At 34.5% G+C, this 19,700-nt stretch overlaps 1 protein-coding gene across 2 annotated transcripts in view; it reads left to right on the top strand.

Annotated features, from left to right (window-relative positions):
• LOC149785634 (very-long-chain 3-oxoacyl-CoA reductase-like) overlaps positions 1–19,700 on the top strand; it is a 41,008-nt gene that overhangs the window by 18,231 nt on the left and 3,077 nt on the right. For both annotated transcript variants that reach the window (XR_016425428.1, XM_089979451.1), the window contains exons 6-10: positions 340–384; positions 7,001–7,117; positions 8,245–8,310; positions 11,721–11,870; positions 18,829–18,951. Coding sequence is in view for 1 of the 2 variants with exons in the window: in XM_089979451.1 (XP_089835577.1) it covers positions 340–384; positions 7,001–7,117; positions 8,245–8,310; positions 11,721–11,870; positions 18,829–18,939 (489 nt within the window). In the remaining variant the exon portion in view is untranslated. The remainder of the gene's footprint in view (positions 1–339; positions 385–7,000; positions 7,118–8,244; positions 8,311–11,720; positions 11,871–18,828; positions 18,952–19,700) is intronic.

Here is a 19,700-nt window from a genome sequence, read left to right as displayed (position 1 = left end):
CATATACTGGAGTTTAGCATAGGCATTATGGTATGGCAGGCCAAAACTTAACACTCTTAATGAATACTGGATTAATACACGTAATTTAGTTCTTGCCCATTAAATATTCATGAAATAGAGAAACGTTAAAGTAATTTGGGTTGCTCTTTTAAACCATACCACATATTTGTCAGATAAATTAAACACAGGAAAACTTGATTTGTTATCATGAAAATACATTTACCCCTTTCGATTTCTGCTTGAAAATTTTTATTTTATTTTGTTCTTGTTACAATGTGTTTAATGAAACTTTTGTCAAATCATCTGGAAGAAGAATTAAAAAATAGCTTTCTTTTGCAGAAATGTATTGATCTCATCCATGTCAATGTGACCTCTGTAACAATGGTAAGTACATTTTTATATACCATTCTGACCTGTATAATGCATAGTTGTAAATTGAATGAAAGGCCATATCTAAACTGTAAAAATGGAGAAATTTACTGTTTTCATTGGTCTGTATTTGTCCAGAAAAACTGCTCTTCATTATAATGAAAACGTTTTAAATCTCAGTCTTTAAATAAGATGACATTTGAATAAGTATTTTTTAATAATTAAGGCCCCCATTTAAAAAAATTTAAAAGATTTGTTACAAGGTAGTGAAAGATTTGAATTAAAAAAATTAATTGAACTGAGAGATCTTAAGGTTATGTCAAATTCACAACTCTGTTCGGACTTTTTAATTAACTTTGGGGGCTGATAACACTTTACAAAGCATACAGTATGGAAAATCTGTATATATATTTACAGCTGGTCATAAGACCTCAAATATTGCCATTCTTGCTGCATTCAATATAAAAAAGTTTGCTTTTGCTCCTGTTTTTATGTGAAGAAATAATGATTTTGATTTTTGGCAGGACTCATCATCCATTTTCTCTGTCTGTCTGGACAAGTTTGTTATTGCTACTCCTTTTAATCTACTTGGACTTTACAGATGCATTCATCCCTTGGTCTATTTAGTTATTCCTAACTGACAGTGGCACTACCTGGACATCCAGTATGGTCATTACAATGGCCAACTTGAATTTTTTCTTGTCATCCGCATATTAACACATGTTTTATGATTATTAGTTAGTCCTAAATGAAAATGGTGCCAAGCTGATGTCCAGTATGCCTGCCATGGCAGCCATCTTGAAAATGTTATTGCTACTTCTTCAGAATGGAAAGTCTTATGAATTGGGATTTTAACCATGTACCTTCTTCTGATACCTAGTTAATGACTTCTTTTGTTGTCCAGGTAATGATTTCTTTTGATGTCCAGTTAATGACTTCTTTTGATATCTAGTAATGACTTCTTTTGACGTCTAGTAATGACTTCTTTTGATGTCTAGTGATGATTTCTTTTCATGTCCAGTTAATGACTTCTTTTGATGTCTAGTAATGACTTCTTTTGATGTCTATTTATGACTTCTTTTGATGTCTATTTATGACTTCTTTTGATGTATATTTATGACTTCTTTTGATGTCTGTGTATGACTTCTTTTGATGTCTAGTAATGACTTCTTTTGATGTCTATTTATGACTTCTTTTGATGTCTAGAAATGATTTCTTTTAATGTCTGTTTATGACTTCCTTTTATATGTCTTTTTATGACTTCTTTTGATGTCTATTTATAACTTCTTTTGATGCCTATTTATGCCATCTTTTGATGTCTATTTATGACTTCTTTTGATGTCTAGTAATGACTTCTTTTGATGTCTATTTATGACTTCTTTTGATGTCTAGTTAATCTTAAGTGAAAATTTGTGCCGATCTGATTTCCAATATGGTCACCATTGCAGCCATCTTAACAATTTTGGAATTGCTGCACCTTTTGAATGAATAGTCATATTGCTATGGGGTTTTCATGATAAGATTTCCTATGATGTTTTGTTTGTTTAAATGTAAAGAGTGCTGCATGGATATCCAGAATGCCACCCATATCGTAAAATTTGAAAATCTTGTTAGTGCTGCTACTCATGAATGGAACGTCATATGAGGTTTTAGATTTTTTACTAAAATATTTGTTACGATGTCAGCTTGAACCTACATGAAACCAATGCAGATCTGATATTAAATATGGCTTCCACAGCAGCCATCTTGACAGTCATGTTATTGCTTCTAGTTCTAAATGGAAAATCATATCTGCATGGGTTTTCATGAGCAGACTCCTTATGATATCTTCTTGGTCCTAATTGAAAATGGTGCCAGTCTGACATCAAATATGGTCACTGTGGCACCCATCTTGTCAGTCTTGTTATTGCTGCATGTCCTAAATGGGTTTTTCACTATAAGAATTTTTGTGATGTCTAGTTATTATTCAATGAAATTTATGCCAGTCAGGTCAGGATGGTGTCCCTTTTTACAGTCTAGTTATTACTATTCCATCTTAATGGGATGGTCAGTCACATGACGTTCTGCTCAAAAATATCCAAAATAGTTTCAACACTCTAGTAAAAATAAAGCAAAGGTCTTATTTTGAACTCCTGCAAATTCTTTTTGGTCAGTAGAACAACAGTCTCATCAAGGGGCTCATGTTCTTGTTAAAATTATGGATATCTTTACTACTTTCAGAGAAAGAAATTATTATCATGAAATGGTGGCAGTAAATTTGTATACTCTTATGAATATAATATGTCATTAGTTTTTAGTCTACTCACCTGTGTGTAATCCTCTTTAAGCCAACTGTTGCATTATACCAATTATTACGCACACACACACACACTCCATTTCTATCACGTGAATTCAGATAGTTGCCCTGATTTGGATGGATTGCAATGAAATTTCATACAGTATTATGGGAATCACCTAAAGATGTGCCTTTCAACATATCACTTTGCACTTGCAATTTTTGTTGGAATGATTGCCCTTTTTGACTTAAAGCTGAATGCAGTATATTTCATAATTTTATGAATGCTTTAAGACTCATTTGTCAGTAGATTGCGATGAAAATTGTTAAGCATAATCATTATCTGAAGATGTGTATATCAATAATCACTTTACTCGCACAATTCTTCTTGGAGTTATTGCCCATTATATCTTGCAACTAAGTGCATTGTGGCTTTGTTAGAGTTATTGCCCTTTTTGACTCGGATCATAATATAATGTTTGACAGAATCTTCTTAACATAACTAGTCCTGCAGTTTTTCAGTTAATCACATAAAACTTTGTTTATGTTATGATTGTTACTTGATAAATAACTGTGCTCCTGTGTTCCTGGATCTTTTGTTAGGAGTTATTGTCCATTTTGACTTGGAGCTGGGTGTTGTGTATGACAGAATATTGTGAATGCAACTGATCTTACTGTTTTAAATCACCATGAAACATTGTTCATGGTCATCAGCATCAGAAGTGCATATAAAGAAATCACTGCCCTCTAATTTTTTGTAAGGATTATTGACTTTATTTTCCTGCAGCTGAAAGCAGTGTAATATAGAATCTTCTCAACACAACTTGTCTTGTAGTTTTTTATGGCTCCCTGATATTATGGTCCTCCTTGAATGATATCCATATTCACAACTCTTAGTGATTAATTTTGTATGAATTATTGTCCATTTTTATATGACAGAAGTTTGTGAATGCAATGACTCTCACAGTTTTCAGTGACCACTCCAGTGGCCTAGTGGTTAGAGCATCTGTCTTGAGTGCTGGAGGTCTTGGGTTCTAATCCCAGCCGAGTTATACCAAAGTCTCATAAAAATGGTACTAACAGCTGCCTCGCTTGGTGCTCAGCATTTAGAGTTATGTTAGGACTGGTCGGCCTGGTGTCAGGATAATGTGACTGGGTGGGACATAATGCTTCATGTCTGCAACATTATGCCCCAGTGCTAGACATCACTATAAACTGTCACACTGCAGACATCTTAGTGATTTGACTGAAATTTTTTAAAAGCTATGTTAAAAATCCAAATCACGTACACACAGAGTTTTCAGTCGATTGCTGTGAAACTTATTATGGTCATTATCATCAGATATTGACTTATCTGCATGATGGGGATAGGGGTGAGATGCAGAAGATATAGGGATATATTTTTGTGAGCAAATTGTTCAACATTCTTTTACTTGTTTATTAGATTTTTTTTTTTGCCTGCTTTTTAGTGGACATATACTAGAAGCACTTGTGGGATGGCCTGTTGTCCATCGTCTGTCCATCCATCAGCACAAGTTTGTTATTGCTACTCCTCGTAAACCACTTGGAGGATTGCCATGAAATTTACACACATTCATCCAACGGTCTAGTTGGTCATAAATTAGACTTAAATATGGCCACCACAGTATCCAGTTTGAAAATCTTGTTATTGCTTCTCCACCAGAATGTATGGCCACACCAACATGGGGTTTTCATTAATGATATCTTGCTGGTACTAAATGAAAATGGTACCAATCTGACATCCATTCAGGCCCCACAGAGCAGCTATCTTGAAAATCTTATTATTGCTACTTCTGATTTTCAGCAGAAGACTTCTTGTGATGCCTAGTTGGCCCTAAATGAAACTTGTGCTGATCTAATGTCCATTATGACAGCCATCTTAAAATTCATGTTATTTCTGCTTCTCCCGAACAGAGTGTCATGTTGACATAAGGTTTTCACCAGAAGATTTTTTTATAATGTCTGATTAATCCTAAATGCACATGGTGCTGCTCAGACATCCACCACAACATTCGTCTTACAATTTTCCTATTGCTACTCCATCTGAATGGAGTCATATCTACTTGGGGTTGAACTAAAAGACTTATGACATCTAGTGATTCTGTATGAACATGGTGCCGATCTGACATCCAGTATGGCCATCATGGCAGATTTTTACTGCTGGTCTTCCTAAATGGAAAGTCCTATTGACATGGCATTTTCACCAGAAGACTAATTATGATATCTAGTTGATCCCACATACAAATGGTGCCAATTTTATTTCAGATATGGCAGGCACAATGGCCAGCTTGAAAATCTTTTTATTGTTGCATCTTCTGACTGGGTTGTCATATTGTCAATCGGTTTTTACCAAGAGTCTTCTAATAATATCCAGTTTGTCCTGGATGAAAATGGTGCCAGTGTTACATACAGTATGGCCACCCTAGAGATTCATATGAAAATCTTATCACTGAAGAATATCAGAGATAATTTCAGCACTCAGCAGTTAGAAGGATAATGGTCTTAACTTTTGTTTCCAGAGTTCTTTTTGGTCTGTAGTGCATTTGTCCCTTTGGGGGGTTCTTATGGGGTGGGTATTCTTGTAAATTTATATTAGGGTCACTTCAGTGTTGCTTATCTCTCTAATGCATTACACACAACTATGTACATGAATGTAAATGACAAGAATTTTTTGCATAATATTTGTTTATCCTTGTTTTGGGTTGAACAATATGCCTGTGGATATTTATACGTCTTGCATTACACAACCTACATTATGATAAATATTGATAAACATAAAGAACATAGAGGCAAACAACTAATAATTCTTATTTATGACCACTGAAGATGAAAAGTAACTTCAAGGTGAATATCAATTGATTTGCCACCATTAGCATTGATGAGTGTATTGAAGTTGTAAAATTATCAATAAATATCATATTAATCTGACAAATTTTAATGCAAAATAATTTGATTCAGTGAAGGGAGGACAGTAAACAACATTTTGGACTTCAAGTTAGTAGTTAATGTTCAGTAACTTTGAAGACTCCAAGATAATTCTTATTGTTCTATGACATTCAGGAATTCAAGATAGTACTTAATGTTCAATGATATTCAGGACTCCAAGATAGTGCTTAATGTTCACTGACATTCAGGACTTCAAGATAGTTCTTAATGTTCATTGACATTCAGGACTTCAAGATAGTTCTTAATGTTCAGTGAAATTCAGGACTTCAAGATAGTACTTAATGTTCAGTGAAATTCAGGACTTCAAGATAGTACTTAATGTTCATGACATTCAGGACTTCAGGATAGTAGTTACTGTTAAGTACGTTCAGGACTTCAGGATAGTCATTATCGTTCAGTAACACTCAGGACTTCAAGATAGTAGTTACTGTTAAGTATGTTTATTACATCAGGATAGTTATTATCATTCAGTAACACTCAGGACTTCAAGATAATTAATGTTCAGTAACATTCAGGAATTCAAGTTAGTAATGCTCAGTAACATTTAGGACTTCATGATAGTTAATGACCAATGACATTCAGGACTTTGAATAGTTAATGTCCAATAACATTCAGGACTTCAGGTTAGTAGTTAATGTTCATTAATATTCAGGATTTCTGGTTTGAAGTTAATGCTAAATACATTCAAGATAGTAGTTAATGTTCAGTAACATTCAGGACTTCACAATAGTAGTTGCTGTTTAGTAACATTCAGGACTTCACAATAATAGTGTTACTGTTTAGTACTATTCAGCACTTCACAATAGTAGTTAATGCTTAGTAACATTCAGGACTTCACAATAGTAGTTAATGCTTAGTAACATTCAGGACTTCACAATAGTAGTTACTGTTTAGTAACATTCAGGACTTCACAGTAGTAGTTACTGTTTAGTAACATTCACTTCAAGATAGTAGTTTAGTAGCTTTAATAATGTCTTTTATTTCCTTTTCAGTATTCCATGGAAATTTTATTTTCTCAACAGTTAGATATATTCATCAAAGTGAGATACAGTGTAAATGAATTCAGTAATTTTTACATTTAAATTTTGTTTCTTCCTCCTTATATTAGATTGTAATATATTCTGTTAGTTATTAAGTTTTTATTTATATGATATGATGTGAGGCATTTGTCAATGTCAGCAGCCTAATGTATAATTCAAATACAGTAAATAGCAGTGATTATGAACCCAACTGTTGCAAATTCTTTGATACATTAAACACCAGGTATTAGACCTAAGGGAACTATGTAAAGAGGATATTTTGTTATAACGAGTTCATATTATAATGAATGATTTGTATGACTACCATATTGTTTGTGTAAGGTAATGGACTGCTGTAATGTTTTTGCAGATGACGAGCATAGTACTCCCAGGCATGGTAGAGAGAAGACATGGTGTCATTCTTAACATATCCTCAGCTTCTGGGAAACGTCCGACTCCTCTGTTGACAATCTACTCTGCCAGTAAGGTAAGCTACTGGCTGACTTTGCACATGCTTCTTGGGTTAAATGTCTAAGTTTTATACCTGCAAATGTAAGCAATAGTCAATCCAAGATCTGTGCTTTTCTCAGGATTCCTTTATTTTATTTTACCTCACAATCTATTTTTTGTGATGCAAGTTATGAGAAATCATTCTATTCTGGATGTACAAATAAATGATTTTTCGTTTTGTTTTGTTAAAGGCATGGTTCATTGTGAAACAATAATGCTTGTATGAGGCATCAGGGTACACGTGTTAGGATGGAGTGTGATTAAGGCATTAAAATGGCATTTTTAATTATCTTTACAGGAATTTTGATTTGTAAATCTTTTACAGAATAAATTCATTTTTGCGTTAAGGATTATATTATTATATGACTTGTCATCTTCATTCTGTATTTTCCACAGTTTTTACGTAATCTTGGCTGGATCAACTGTTTATACCATTAGCTATTTATATTGCATACAAGCTTTTGCAGTTGATAAATGGTGTGGTGCATAATGGCATTTCATTTGTATGGTGTGGTGCATAATGGCATTTCATTTGTATGGTGTGGTACATAATGGCATTTCATTTGTATGGTGTGGTACATAATGGCATTTCATTTGTATGGTGTGGTACATAATGGCATTTCATTTGTATGGTGTGGTACATAATGGCATTTCATTTGTATGGTGTGGTACATAATGGCATTTCATTTGTATGGTGTGGTACATAATGGCATTTCATTTGTATGGTGTGGTACATAATGGCATTTCATTTGTATTGTGTGGTACATAATGGCATTTCATTTGTATGGTGTGGTACATAATGGCATTTCATTTGTATGGTGTGGTGCATAATAGCATTTCATTTGTATGGTGTGGTACATAATGGCATTTCATATCTAGTGTACATAATGGCATTTCATTTAAATGTTGTGGTACATAATTACATTTCATTTGTATGGGGTGGTACATAATGGCATTTCATAAATTTTTGCTAACATTTGACACAGCCCATGATTTAACAGGTTGGTGGTTAACTAGCTTAAAGCTTGCAAAATCAGCAGGGTAGCTGGGACAGTTTTGAAGATGATACAAATAAACTTCCATTTATTTTCTCTCCTTTTGCAGGCTTTTGTCAGCTTTTTCTCAGATTGCCTCCAGGCAGAATATGGGTCAAGTGGAATCACTATCCAGGTAAGTATTGTTATTACTATAAGAATGAGTATGGGTCGAGGGGAATCATTATTAAAATAAGTAGTGGCAAAATCAGACATAGTAGGGGTCAAGGACAATCACTGTCCAGGTAAGTGTTGTTAATAAAATCAGACAGTATGGGTCAAATGGAATCACTATCCAGGTAAGTATTGTTATTGCCTTCAGACTGGATATGGGTCATGGGGAATCACTATTAAGGTAAGTATTGGCAAAATCAGACAGTATTGGTCAGTAGGAATTCTATCCAGGTAAGTATTGTTATTACCTTCAAACAGAACCAGGTAAGAATTGGCAATATCAGTCAGGATTTGGATCAGTGAGATTTTGATCAGTGAGAATCACTATCCAGGTAAATATTGGCAACATCAGGCAGAGTATGGGTCAAGGAGAATCATTATGAAGGTTAGTTCTGGCAAATTCAGATAGTGTATGGATCAAGGTGAATCATTATCCAGGTAAGTATTTGGCAAAATCAAACAGAGTAGGGGTCAAAGGGAATCATTATCCAGGTGAGTATTGGCAAAATCTGACAGAGTAGGGGTCAAAGGGAATCATTATCCAGGTGAGTATTGGCAAAATCTGACGGAGTAGGGGTCAAAGGGAATCATTATCCAGGTAAGTCAAAGCTAGACAGATTATTTATCATTGGGAATAGCTATCCTGGTAAGTTTTGTTATTACCTTCTCTCTCAATATGGTCTTGCCCAGTAAAACACATCAAATCCATTTTTTAAAGACTCATTAAACCGCAAGAGCAATGAGACAGCTGGCATGCATAATGTTGGTAGTGTGCAACAAAATCATAATGTCCTGGATAGATTCATTCAGCTGCTTACAGCCATAGGTATGCTTGGATTGAGACATTTGTGTTTAGAAATTGGTAATTTATATGCAAGTTTTGATCAAAAAAGGAATTTTTGCTTATTAAGACACATTGGTGCTTCCAATCAAATATGGTAGGTAGAGATTAAGTCACACATTTGTTCATGCTGTTCCAGTACACACTTCATTCACAAATACATGAAATTGAATGCATCACTGTGATACAAAGATAAAAACTGAGTGTGCTTTGAAAATTGTGTTCTTCTTTCATCTTGGATTTTGAGTCCTTGAGAGCCTTGCATTAAATATGGCCACTATTACTAAAATATAAAGTCTTTTAAATGATGTTTTCCACACACACAAAAATCACCAAACAGAATTTAACCAAATTTGACAGAAAACATCCTAACATGAAAAGTGTCAATGTAAAATCCTATATTGCTGCCGTTGCTAACATTAGAACAACCTTAATGACTTGGCAAAAACCACTCAACAGAATTTGACCAAGTTTGACAAAATGCATCCTATCTTCGAGGTCTCTCAAATATTTACAAATGATGTTGATTCACCATGAGATATGGCTGTTGTACTAAAAACAGAATAACACTATTTATAAAGAATGAGTCAGAATTTGACCAGCTTTGACAAAAAAGCCATCATGGCATGGAGACCTTTCAATATTGGACAAATGCTGACAATGAGCCATCAAATAAATATACCAAAAGCAAAGAAACCTTGCTGCAGTTTTTAACAAACATGCAGTCAGTGTCATTGAAAGAATTTTCTATAGAAAAGATCGTACTGACCCAGATATAAAGAGTCAGTTTCTCATGCATTGGGCTACTAGGCAGATGTTAGTAGGTGAGCAGTCTCATGTCCACTTGTGCCTCATGTTATCTGGTATACAGTTATAGACAAATACTAGTTGATAGGCCAAACATTAGCCATAAGGTTACAAGAAAGATCATGATTTAAACATTCATGCAAGTGAGACATTTGTCTGGCTTTGCATTTAAATTTAGTAGACTGCAATATATTGATACACTAAATCATTTTTCAACTGGCAGTCACATTTCAGCATCAACACTTAGAGTTTTTAAAGTGTGTGTTTTTAAGATTTTTGAAAGTCATTTTCCAAATATCATGAAGTGGACCACAGACAAGACATACTATTTTCAAAGTATTCAGTAGTTCCTCACTGTAAGGTACCTCATTATAAGGCAGTCCCTTTTATAATGCACATATAGCCATAGATTCCATTTCATTATTTAATAGTAACATTATTTATGAAAAACCTCAACATAAGACAGTCCCTTTTATAAGGCAGGTATAACCATGGATTTGGGGCCCCAAGTGGCCGAGTGGTCTAAAGCGCTCTCCGTTACGGATCACTGCCATCTCACCTCTGTCTGCTGGGTTTGAGTCAAGGATTCAGCCAATGTGGGTATGTGAGAAAGCTTGCCAGTAGCTTCTCGTGGGTCGGTGGTTCTTCCCGGGGTTTTCCCGGGTTCTTCCTCCATCATTAGTACTGGCCGCCATACATAGCCTATCATATGCTGAAAAATGTCGTTAAACCCAACAACAACAACAACAACAACCATGAATTCCTTTTCATTATTTAATAGTAATGCTATGTATAAAATACCAGAATATAAGATAGTCCCATTTATAAGGCAGGTATAGTCATGGGTTACGTTTCATTATTTTATGGTAATATTATGTTTGAAATACCTCAATATAAGGCAGTCTCTTTTATAAGGTAGGTATAGTCATTGATTCTATTTCATTATTTAATAGTAATATTATGTATGCAATACCTCATTATAATGTAGTTCCTTTTATAAGGCATGTATAGTCATGGATTCCATTTCATTATTTATTAGTAAGATTATGTATAAAATACTTCAGTATAAGGCAGTCCCTTTTATAAGGCATGTATAGCCATGGATTCCATTTCATTTTTTAATAGTAATATTATGTATACAATACTGCAATATAAGGTAGTTCCTTAAGGCAGGCATAGCAACCTTAGGCCTATGGGTCACATCCAGCCTGCATCCTAGTTTGATCCAGTCACAGTTGTATCATAAGGTGCATTTAAAAATCACTGCCCTGGACGAAGTTACACATGATATAAGGTGGTCTACTTTTATGCTTCCGATAAACATCATTATAGTGAGGGAATTCTGTAATTACATCAGGACGTGTCTCAATGAATCACCCTCCTTTAAAGGACACTTGTCTCAATGAATCACCCCACTTTAAAGGACACTTGGCCTGATAATCATTAAATATAAAGCTCGTCTTGGATTGAGTTCCACTCTGCCAATTAGATATGACCTTATGTGACAGGTGAAAATAAATTGCAAACTAACTTCAACTCAAAAATGTTAGGTCTCAGGCCTAGTTTGAAGGGATAATATTTATAAACCTCTTTACCTGTAAAGTTTACCATTTTATAAAGGACACCAATCTCCAAAGGCAAATTATTGTGTTCCATTGAGTTTCTTTATAGACCAATTTATATTTATTTATTGCTAACTCATGGCTTTCATTCTTTAATTTCAGTGTGTGATGCCATTCTTTGTGGCCACCAACATGTCCAAGATCCGCAGAACCAGTTTATTTGTGCCAAATGCTTCTACGTATGTCCAGAGTGCCCTTAAAACCGTGGGACTAGAGCAAGAGACTTATGGGTACTTCCCACATAAGATGATGGTAAAACTTCTCTGAGGACTTTTATTCGTTTTTTATACTCTCTCCTCCCTTCCCACCCCACCCTTTTTTCTGCCAGACAGAGTTTGGGATGGTATTATGGAGTCATCTTGTTCATCCATATATCACAGTTGTTGTATCTAATATCTCCTAAACCCTTTAAGATACCTTCGTGATCTCAGCATTCTTTTGTATTATAAATAAATATTATGGCTGACATATCAGAATTTTAATTTATCTCCATTTTTATTTCAAACTATGTCCATTATTCTTCTATATTTTTGTCTAGTTGATATATTCTAAGCCATCGTGGCTCAGTGGTTAGCAAGTTAGACTCCAACTGGCTTTGAATCCTACCATTGGAAAAGCACGGGTCAGCTACTCTTAAATTGGTATATGCTTGGGCAAAGCACTTTGCTTCAATTGCCTTGGCACTAAATAATATAGTTGTGTTGCCAGGCCATAAAACACCAACAACCAAAAACCAAGAAAAACATCAGAGGTATTTTTATGAAACTTGGTATGATTTTGTCTCATGCCTAACATAGGATACATTCTACTTGGATAGATTAGTGTATCATTTTAATTTCATTTTTACCATGGTCTCCATTTATGCCCCAGTTAGTTCCAATGTAAAATAGAACTTGATAATTTTGTAAATGAATTATCATGAGCTGATCCTAGTGTGTGTATATAGAGTTACTTCCCTTTATCCTGCTTGAGTACATGCAGCTTAGCCTACTTACACTCCACTTTCTTACCACCTAGTATTTGTTGTAGGTTCTTGTATGTTGACATTAATGTAGAATATCATCCCTATTAAGATCATTCAGAAGCTTGACATAGTGATTACATTGATATCCATGTGTGTATCCATCTGTACACTCATAGCCTGGATTGTGTGATTACATTGATATCCATGTGTGTATCCATCTGTACACTCATAGCCTGGATTGTGTGATTACATTGATATCCATGTGTGTATCCATCTGCACACTCGTAGCCTGGATTGTGTGATTACATTGATATTCATGTGTGTATCCATCTGTACACTCATAGCCTGGATTGTGATTACATTGATATCCATGTGTGTATCCATCTGTACACTCGTAGCCTGGATTGTGTGATTACATTGATATCCATGTGTGTATCCATCTGTACACTCATAGCCTGGATTGTGTGATTACATTGATATCCATGTGTGTATCCATCTGTACACTCGTAGCCTGGATTGTGTGATTACATTGATATCCATGTGTGTATCCATCTGTACACTCATAGCCTGGATTGTGTGATTACATTGATATCCATGTATGTATCCATCTGTACACTCATACACTGGATTTTGCAATTACTTGGATGTCCTTGTGTGTATCCATCCATACATTCACACCCTGGATTATGTGATCAGTCTGATATCCATGTTTGTTTCCATTCATACATTCACACCCTGAATTGTGTGATTACATTGATGTCGATGTGTGTATCCATCCATACATTCATACCCTGGATTACAGTCAATGTTAATGTTATTTAAATTGAGATCAATATTAAAGTTTTTTTTACTTTTTGCTAAATAATAAGGTGGTTTGATTTGTTTTAAAGTATCTAGTGATACACCATCAGTTTACAGTGTGGATATTCAGATTTAGTGATGTTCAGATGTATTTCTGTCTGTCCTGAGAAATTTGGTAATGTGATTCCACAGTAAACAGTTTACAGGGACAATTAAATTTGCTAAGCATATTCCTGTCCTTAATTGATGACCTGGTCATATTTCTAGGCTGTCCTGTTTGAATGATTGTTAGATTTGTATAAGTTTTTTGTTGAAGATAAAATACTGTATGAATGTAAGGACTGTTACATTGAAACGTATGCATTACCAAAAACAAGACAATTTTAAAAAAACTTCTGCTCCAAGTATTTTGATTACTTGGAGTTTGAAACAAAACAATATTTGATATTGTTTGACCCCAAAGACTTTTTCAGTGTAAACCCTGTTAGCACAATTATCAAAAAACTACTTGATGTTGACAAGTGAAATTCTGTAAGGTTATATTTCATCAGGTCCATAACTTTATTAGACTTTCACCCAATTTCAGTGATTTTGAATCATTTCAAATGATCTGTGACTTTTGGGATTGGATTATTTTGATGAAATTTTGGAGTTTGTGAGGGGCGATACATGTTAACACAAACCTAGAGTGAGGAAGAGATGGGAAAGAATAAGTGGCAGAGCAAAAAAGGGGTACCAATCTATTTCTATCTGACTGGAGGACAGAATATAAGTGATTGTGTATTGGATCTCATCTTATTAGTTCACCTGTATTAGCCCATTGTGTATTGGATCTCATTTTATTAGTTCACCTGTATTAGCCCATTGTGTGTTGGATCTCATTATATTAGTTCACCTGTATTAGCCCATTGTGTATTGGATCTCATTTTATTAGTTCACCTGTATTAGCCCATTGTGTGTTGGATCTCATTATATTAGTTCACCTGTATTAGCCCATTGTATATTGGATCTCATTTTATTAGTTCACCTGTATTAGCCCATTGTGTATTGGATCTCATTTTATTAGTTCACTTGTATTAGCCCATTGTGTATTGGATCTCATTTTATTAGTTCACCTGTATTAGCCCATTGTGTATTGGATCTCATTTTATTAGTTCACCTGTATTAGCCCATTGTGTGTTGGATCTCATTATATTAGTTCACCTGTATTAGCCCATTGTGTATTGGATCTCATTTTATTAGTTCACTTGTATTAGCCCATTGTGTATTGGATCTCATTTTATTAGTTCACCTGTATTAGTCCATTGTTGTTGTTGTTGTTGTTGTTGTAGGGCTTAACGCCATTTTTCAGCACAAGATAGGCTATACATGGTGGCCAGTATTAATGGTGGAGGAAGGATCTCATTTTATTTGTTTACCTGTATTAGCCCAGTATGTGTTGGATCCCGTTTTATTAGTTCATCTGTATTAGCCCATTCAGGGTTTGTAGGGTCTTTGATGGACTTTGAGAGTTTGGGGAAAATGAGGTAGAATTTTCAAGGCCTTGAAAGTTTGGGAAAATTAAGCAGATTACCCAGAGATCTTTAAAAGTCTTTAAAAATTGACATAGACCCAGATTTTTTAATTTCTTTCCATAATCACAAATAAAATTGTCCAAGGTTGTTAGATTCAAATGTATAGTCTGACTATACCAACCCGTTTGTTTGTGCCCCCTACCGATTTCAATAATGGAAACCTTGAATGTGATATAAAGTGCAAGGAACTTAGTCAATTCATTCACTGATTTATAATTTCTAACCTGACTTTGAGTAGAGTCGCTCTCCCACTGTCATCATCTGCGTGTTTCATGCTTAATGGAAGTTTTCAGTATAATAGATGGACATGCTCAAGATCCATTTCCAGTTCCTGGACGAGTACATTTTCAGCAAAGGGGTGTGTGCATGACTACAGATGTACATACATATGTCGTCTGCTTCTGATATTTACAATGTTGAATTGAGCAAAGGAAAAGCAGGACAGCAACAAATTTGCCTTTCACATGGAATTAACAAGCAGTTTGATTTTTATATTCATGTGTGCAAAGGAATATAATTCCAAACTCTCAGTGTTATGGTAATTTATAGAATTATCCGGCAGTTACCGAATAGGATGAACTATGTCATTATGTTGTCTGATGGAAATAAAGTAGCCCATAGTATACGCAGTATGGTGCCATGTTAGTATGGAAAGTCTGTTAAGCATGAAAGGTGCAGGGGATCCCAGTATTAGTGCCATTCTGGTCACAGGTTATACATTATAAATCAGTGATTCAACTGACTTAGTTCTGTGCACTTTTTATCACATTAAACATTTTCGTTATTGAAATTGATAGGGGTTACAAACAAACGAGGATGCAGAGTCAGACTATAGTCGAGTTTTTTTGGTTTCTTTTGATGACTCGTTATGTTTCATCGCTGCTGCAATAACAAACAAGCATTTGTTTGGCCATCCAAAGTTGGCTTTGGTGATGACTTCAATAACACATGTGCTCTTCCATCAAAGCAAGCCAGCTACACCCTTCATCAAAGGAAGTCAGCACTATAACTATTTCCAGTACGTTTTTTGTTTTCTAATTTTATGGTGTTTGTTTTTTGTAATCTTATCATTATACATGTATGTGTTTTAGGTGTTATCTAATGTTTTAAAGCACTTACAGCATTTAAAGATTAGATGCTATACAAAGTCCTCATTGTTTTTTTGTATTATTAATATTATAATCACAAATAAAACTGCCTAAGGTCGTTAGATTCGGATGCAGTCGGTTTTCCTGGCTTCTTGCTATTGATGTATCATTCAGTTTGTTTGGACGAGTCCATCAGCTTTGGTCAATCAAAATGTTCATTACACTAATTCACGATTTTTTTAACAAGACTGTTCAGCCAGTTGAATTTTGGTTACAATGAACAAGGGTTCACTCTATGTAGAAAGTGCATGAAAGTAACACATGCTCGAGGATTCAAAATTGTTTCAGTCAATTTACGTCTTCAGTTTTGTTTCACCTCATGTTTAAAAATGCCAGGTCTTTGCTCATTCAGCTATATCTAGCTTGAACAAGAGAAATAAAAGGAATGGCTGAAAAAGGATAAAACATGTAAATGAAAGGTGCTTTGTACATTGTCAGATAAGGAAAAGAGAGAAGCAAAACTCCATAGGGTCCTCAGAATTATGTGTGAGGCAGGAAGAGAGGTAGTGTCCCAATGAGATTTAATATTGACTCAGTATGGAATATTAATGGATGAAGTTATCCAGTCGGACAATCATCCCTCAAAATGCTTCAATAGGACAGATGACAGCCTTGACGAAGTTATTTATTCAGTCCTTTCTAAAAGAAAGGAATATGTTGACCTTTGGAATGTTCTCCAGAAAATGTTGTTGTCACATGGGCAGGCAACAATGGAGAGAGGATTTTCTGTCAACAAACAGATATCTGTTGAGAGGCTCAGCAGAGAAAGCAACAGAGCTAAAAGGCTAATCATTGACGTAATGAGAAAAGCAGGTGGACCTTTTGAAATCATCATTAGCAATGAAATGATGACATATGCCTCCCCTGCAAGACATAAGTACCATGCCTATCTGGATAAGAAGAAAGCAGAGGAGGAGCATGAGGAGAAAATCAGAAAAGTAAAGAAACGGGAGTTAGCATGGATGAAGTGGAAGAACTTAAAGCAGAAAAAGCTGCATCTTAAAGCTGACATTGCCAGCCTACATGCTTCCTCTGTTCAGAAAGCAGAAGAAGCAGAGTTAAAAGGACTCATTGTGCTTGTCACAGAGTCAAATGCTCTTAGGAGAAGAGCAGAGGAAAAGATGACAGCAGTGGCTTCGCTTTCCAAAATGACTGAAGAGAAAAAACAGCAACTATAATAATGCATTTAAATCAGTGCTGATGTCTGTTAAGATAACAATTTATTTTGTATTAAATCTGATGCATAAGTTACATATTTCTGAAATAACAATGAATGTTAACCTATCTTCCAGATCATAATAAAGAATTTTAGGAAATTAATTAGTTTTAATTTCATCATTAAACAATATTGTAGTATTTTGCATTTGTTGTTTTTTCATATAACCTGTATACAAAATGTTAGCGAAAATAGGTCTCGAAAATCTATGCTTGTGGTCTTTGAAAGTTTGGGGAAAGTCTTTGAATTTTTCATTTAGAGTTCAGTATGAACCCTGCCATTATGTACTGTATCTCATTAGTTCACCTTTATTAGCCCATTATGTATTGGATCTCATTTTTTTAGTTCACCTGTAGTAGCCCATTGTGTATTGGATCTCATTTTGTATTAGCCCATTGTATGTTGGATCTCATTTTATTAGTTCACCTGTATTAGCCCATTGTGTATTGGATCTCATTTTATTAGTTCACCTATAGTAGCCCATTGTGAAACATACATTTAGATATCCCTTTCTCTCTGCCACTGAACTGACATTGTTATCATTATGTATATTTGATTTAATTTATATTTGATTTAATTGTAATGTAAGTTTATTTACTGGAACAGAGTTCAGTTTTGGCTGGATATTTTTTATTTTTGACGTAAACAACATTATAGAAACATTGTATCTAATGCTGACCTAGTTCCTGACCTTGATTCAGAACCAGTGATAGTTTGTAGTAAACAACTTCTTTTTGTTTGTTTTTTTTTTCTTTCTCAGAGTAAGATTCAATAAGTGGAATTGAGGCCATACTTGGACTATGTGTTAAATAACATGAATCAGTTAGGTTTTTCCAGAGGATTGACCCACATCCGGGCATCTGTTTTGTGTTGTAGCTAGATTTATTGTTGATGTTTTGAGAAATAATAGTCATACTTGCCTTAACACTGGAGACATCCAGGTGTTTTATGTTGTGACTAGTTTTTGGGCTAATTATTTTATTTTATTTTAAAGAAAAGTGATTTTTTTCCCTGGAAATACTAATGCTCTAAATTAATTCTTGGACAAGAACATTTGTCAAAATTTATACAGAATTCAAACTGGAATATTATTTTCTGTGATTCAGCAAGAGACTGTTGACACTGCAGCACTTACAGACTACAGCAGGCATCATCGTCTTCCATTCTGGATTTCATTGGGACTTGAACTCAGATTCATTTTGGACTTTTCAATAACTGGACTTCTATTGCTTAATTCTGGATTTGATTCGTAAAACTGTTAAGTTCTTTTTCTCATTTTTACCTTGTTTTTTCCTAGGGAATTAAATTAATTGTTAAATTTTACAAAGCTTGTTGTCTTCACTTTTTTCTTGTTACATTTTTTTAAGAGCCTAAACACGTAAAATTTCATGCTCAAATTTTTGCATGTCAGATGGTTCACAACATAGCAAAGTGCATTTGTGAGACCACCTTGTTTCATGTAGTCATTGTTTTGATGCTGAGCCCTTTATAAAACTTTCTTTTCAAGGGGTTTGGAATGGAGTTGCTCCCAAAATGGTTGGTCGAATCACAGGGAATGAAACAGATGCTGGCTGCAAGTGCTAAAGCAAAGAAAAGGCAGCAGGAGAAGAAGGACTGAAAACTCAGAGCTGTATGGGTTAATTTTTAAACTCTGAGATCTTTGATAACATTTTGAGCTGTATGGGTTAATTTTTAAACTCTGAGATCTTTGATAACATTTTGAATTTATTGCTTACTTAAATTTGAAACAGGAATATATCAATCTGGAGTCATTTATTTTCAAGGTTTTTAAAAAATAACATTTGATCAGTATCTAAGTTCATGGATTTGTGAAGGGGTCCTTTTTGTTTTCACATAAGGATCATTTTTTTGTTGTGTCTTTAGATTTGTGGTTAGTATCAATCGCAAAATACCCCAAAATTATTAATGAATGAAAAGAATGAATTCACTGTATATCATTATTAGATTTCTAAGATAGTGATGGTACATATTGCCACCGCATTGAAATACACTGTGAACTGAGACTAAGATCGTGATATGTGCTGACATGAAATAAACGTAATTTTTGTTAAACTGACATTATCATTAAACTCTGATGTCAATTGCATATACAGTCAATTGCTGACACTTGTTAGTATGTACGTTTCAGAAGATCAAGACGAGCAACTTGCTGTAACCTGTTGAGACATTAAAAGTAAGGATTGCAGTCTCATGTATTTCTCCTGTGACATGGTTGAGAATGTAACTCTGAGACCGGGATTTCCTTTTCTTGTAGTCAATCCTTCTTTTAATTAGTTTCTCATCCATTTGTTTATCAGTTCATTTTGTGAATTTGTAAAAATTTATTTTAATGCTTTTATTAATGCTAAGATGTGCTGA

This window comes from Sinohyriopsis cumingii, chromosome 13, assembly GCF_028554795.1.
Source record: "Sinohyriopsis cumingii isolate HCF-2022 chromosome 13, ASM2855479v2, whole genome shotgun sequence".
Lineage (NCBI taxonomy): Eukaryota > Metazoa > Mollusca > Bivalvia > Unionida > Unionidae > Sinohyriopsis > Sinohyriopsis cumingii.
Note: the sequence above shows the minus strand (reverse complement) of the source record. Positions and strands in the feature narration are given on the sequence as shown.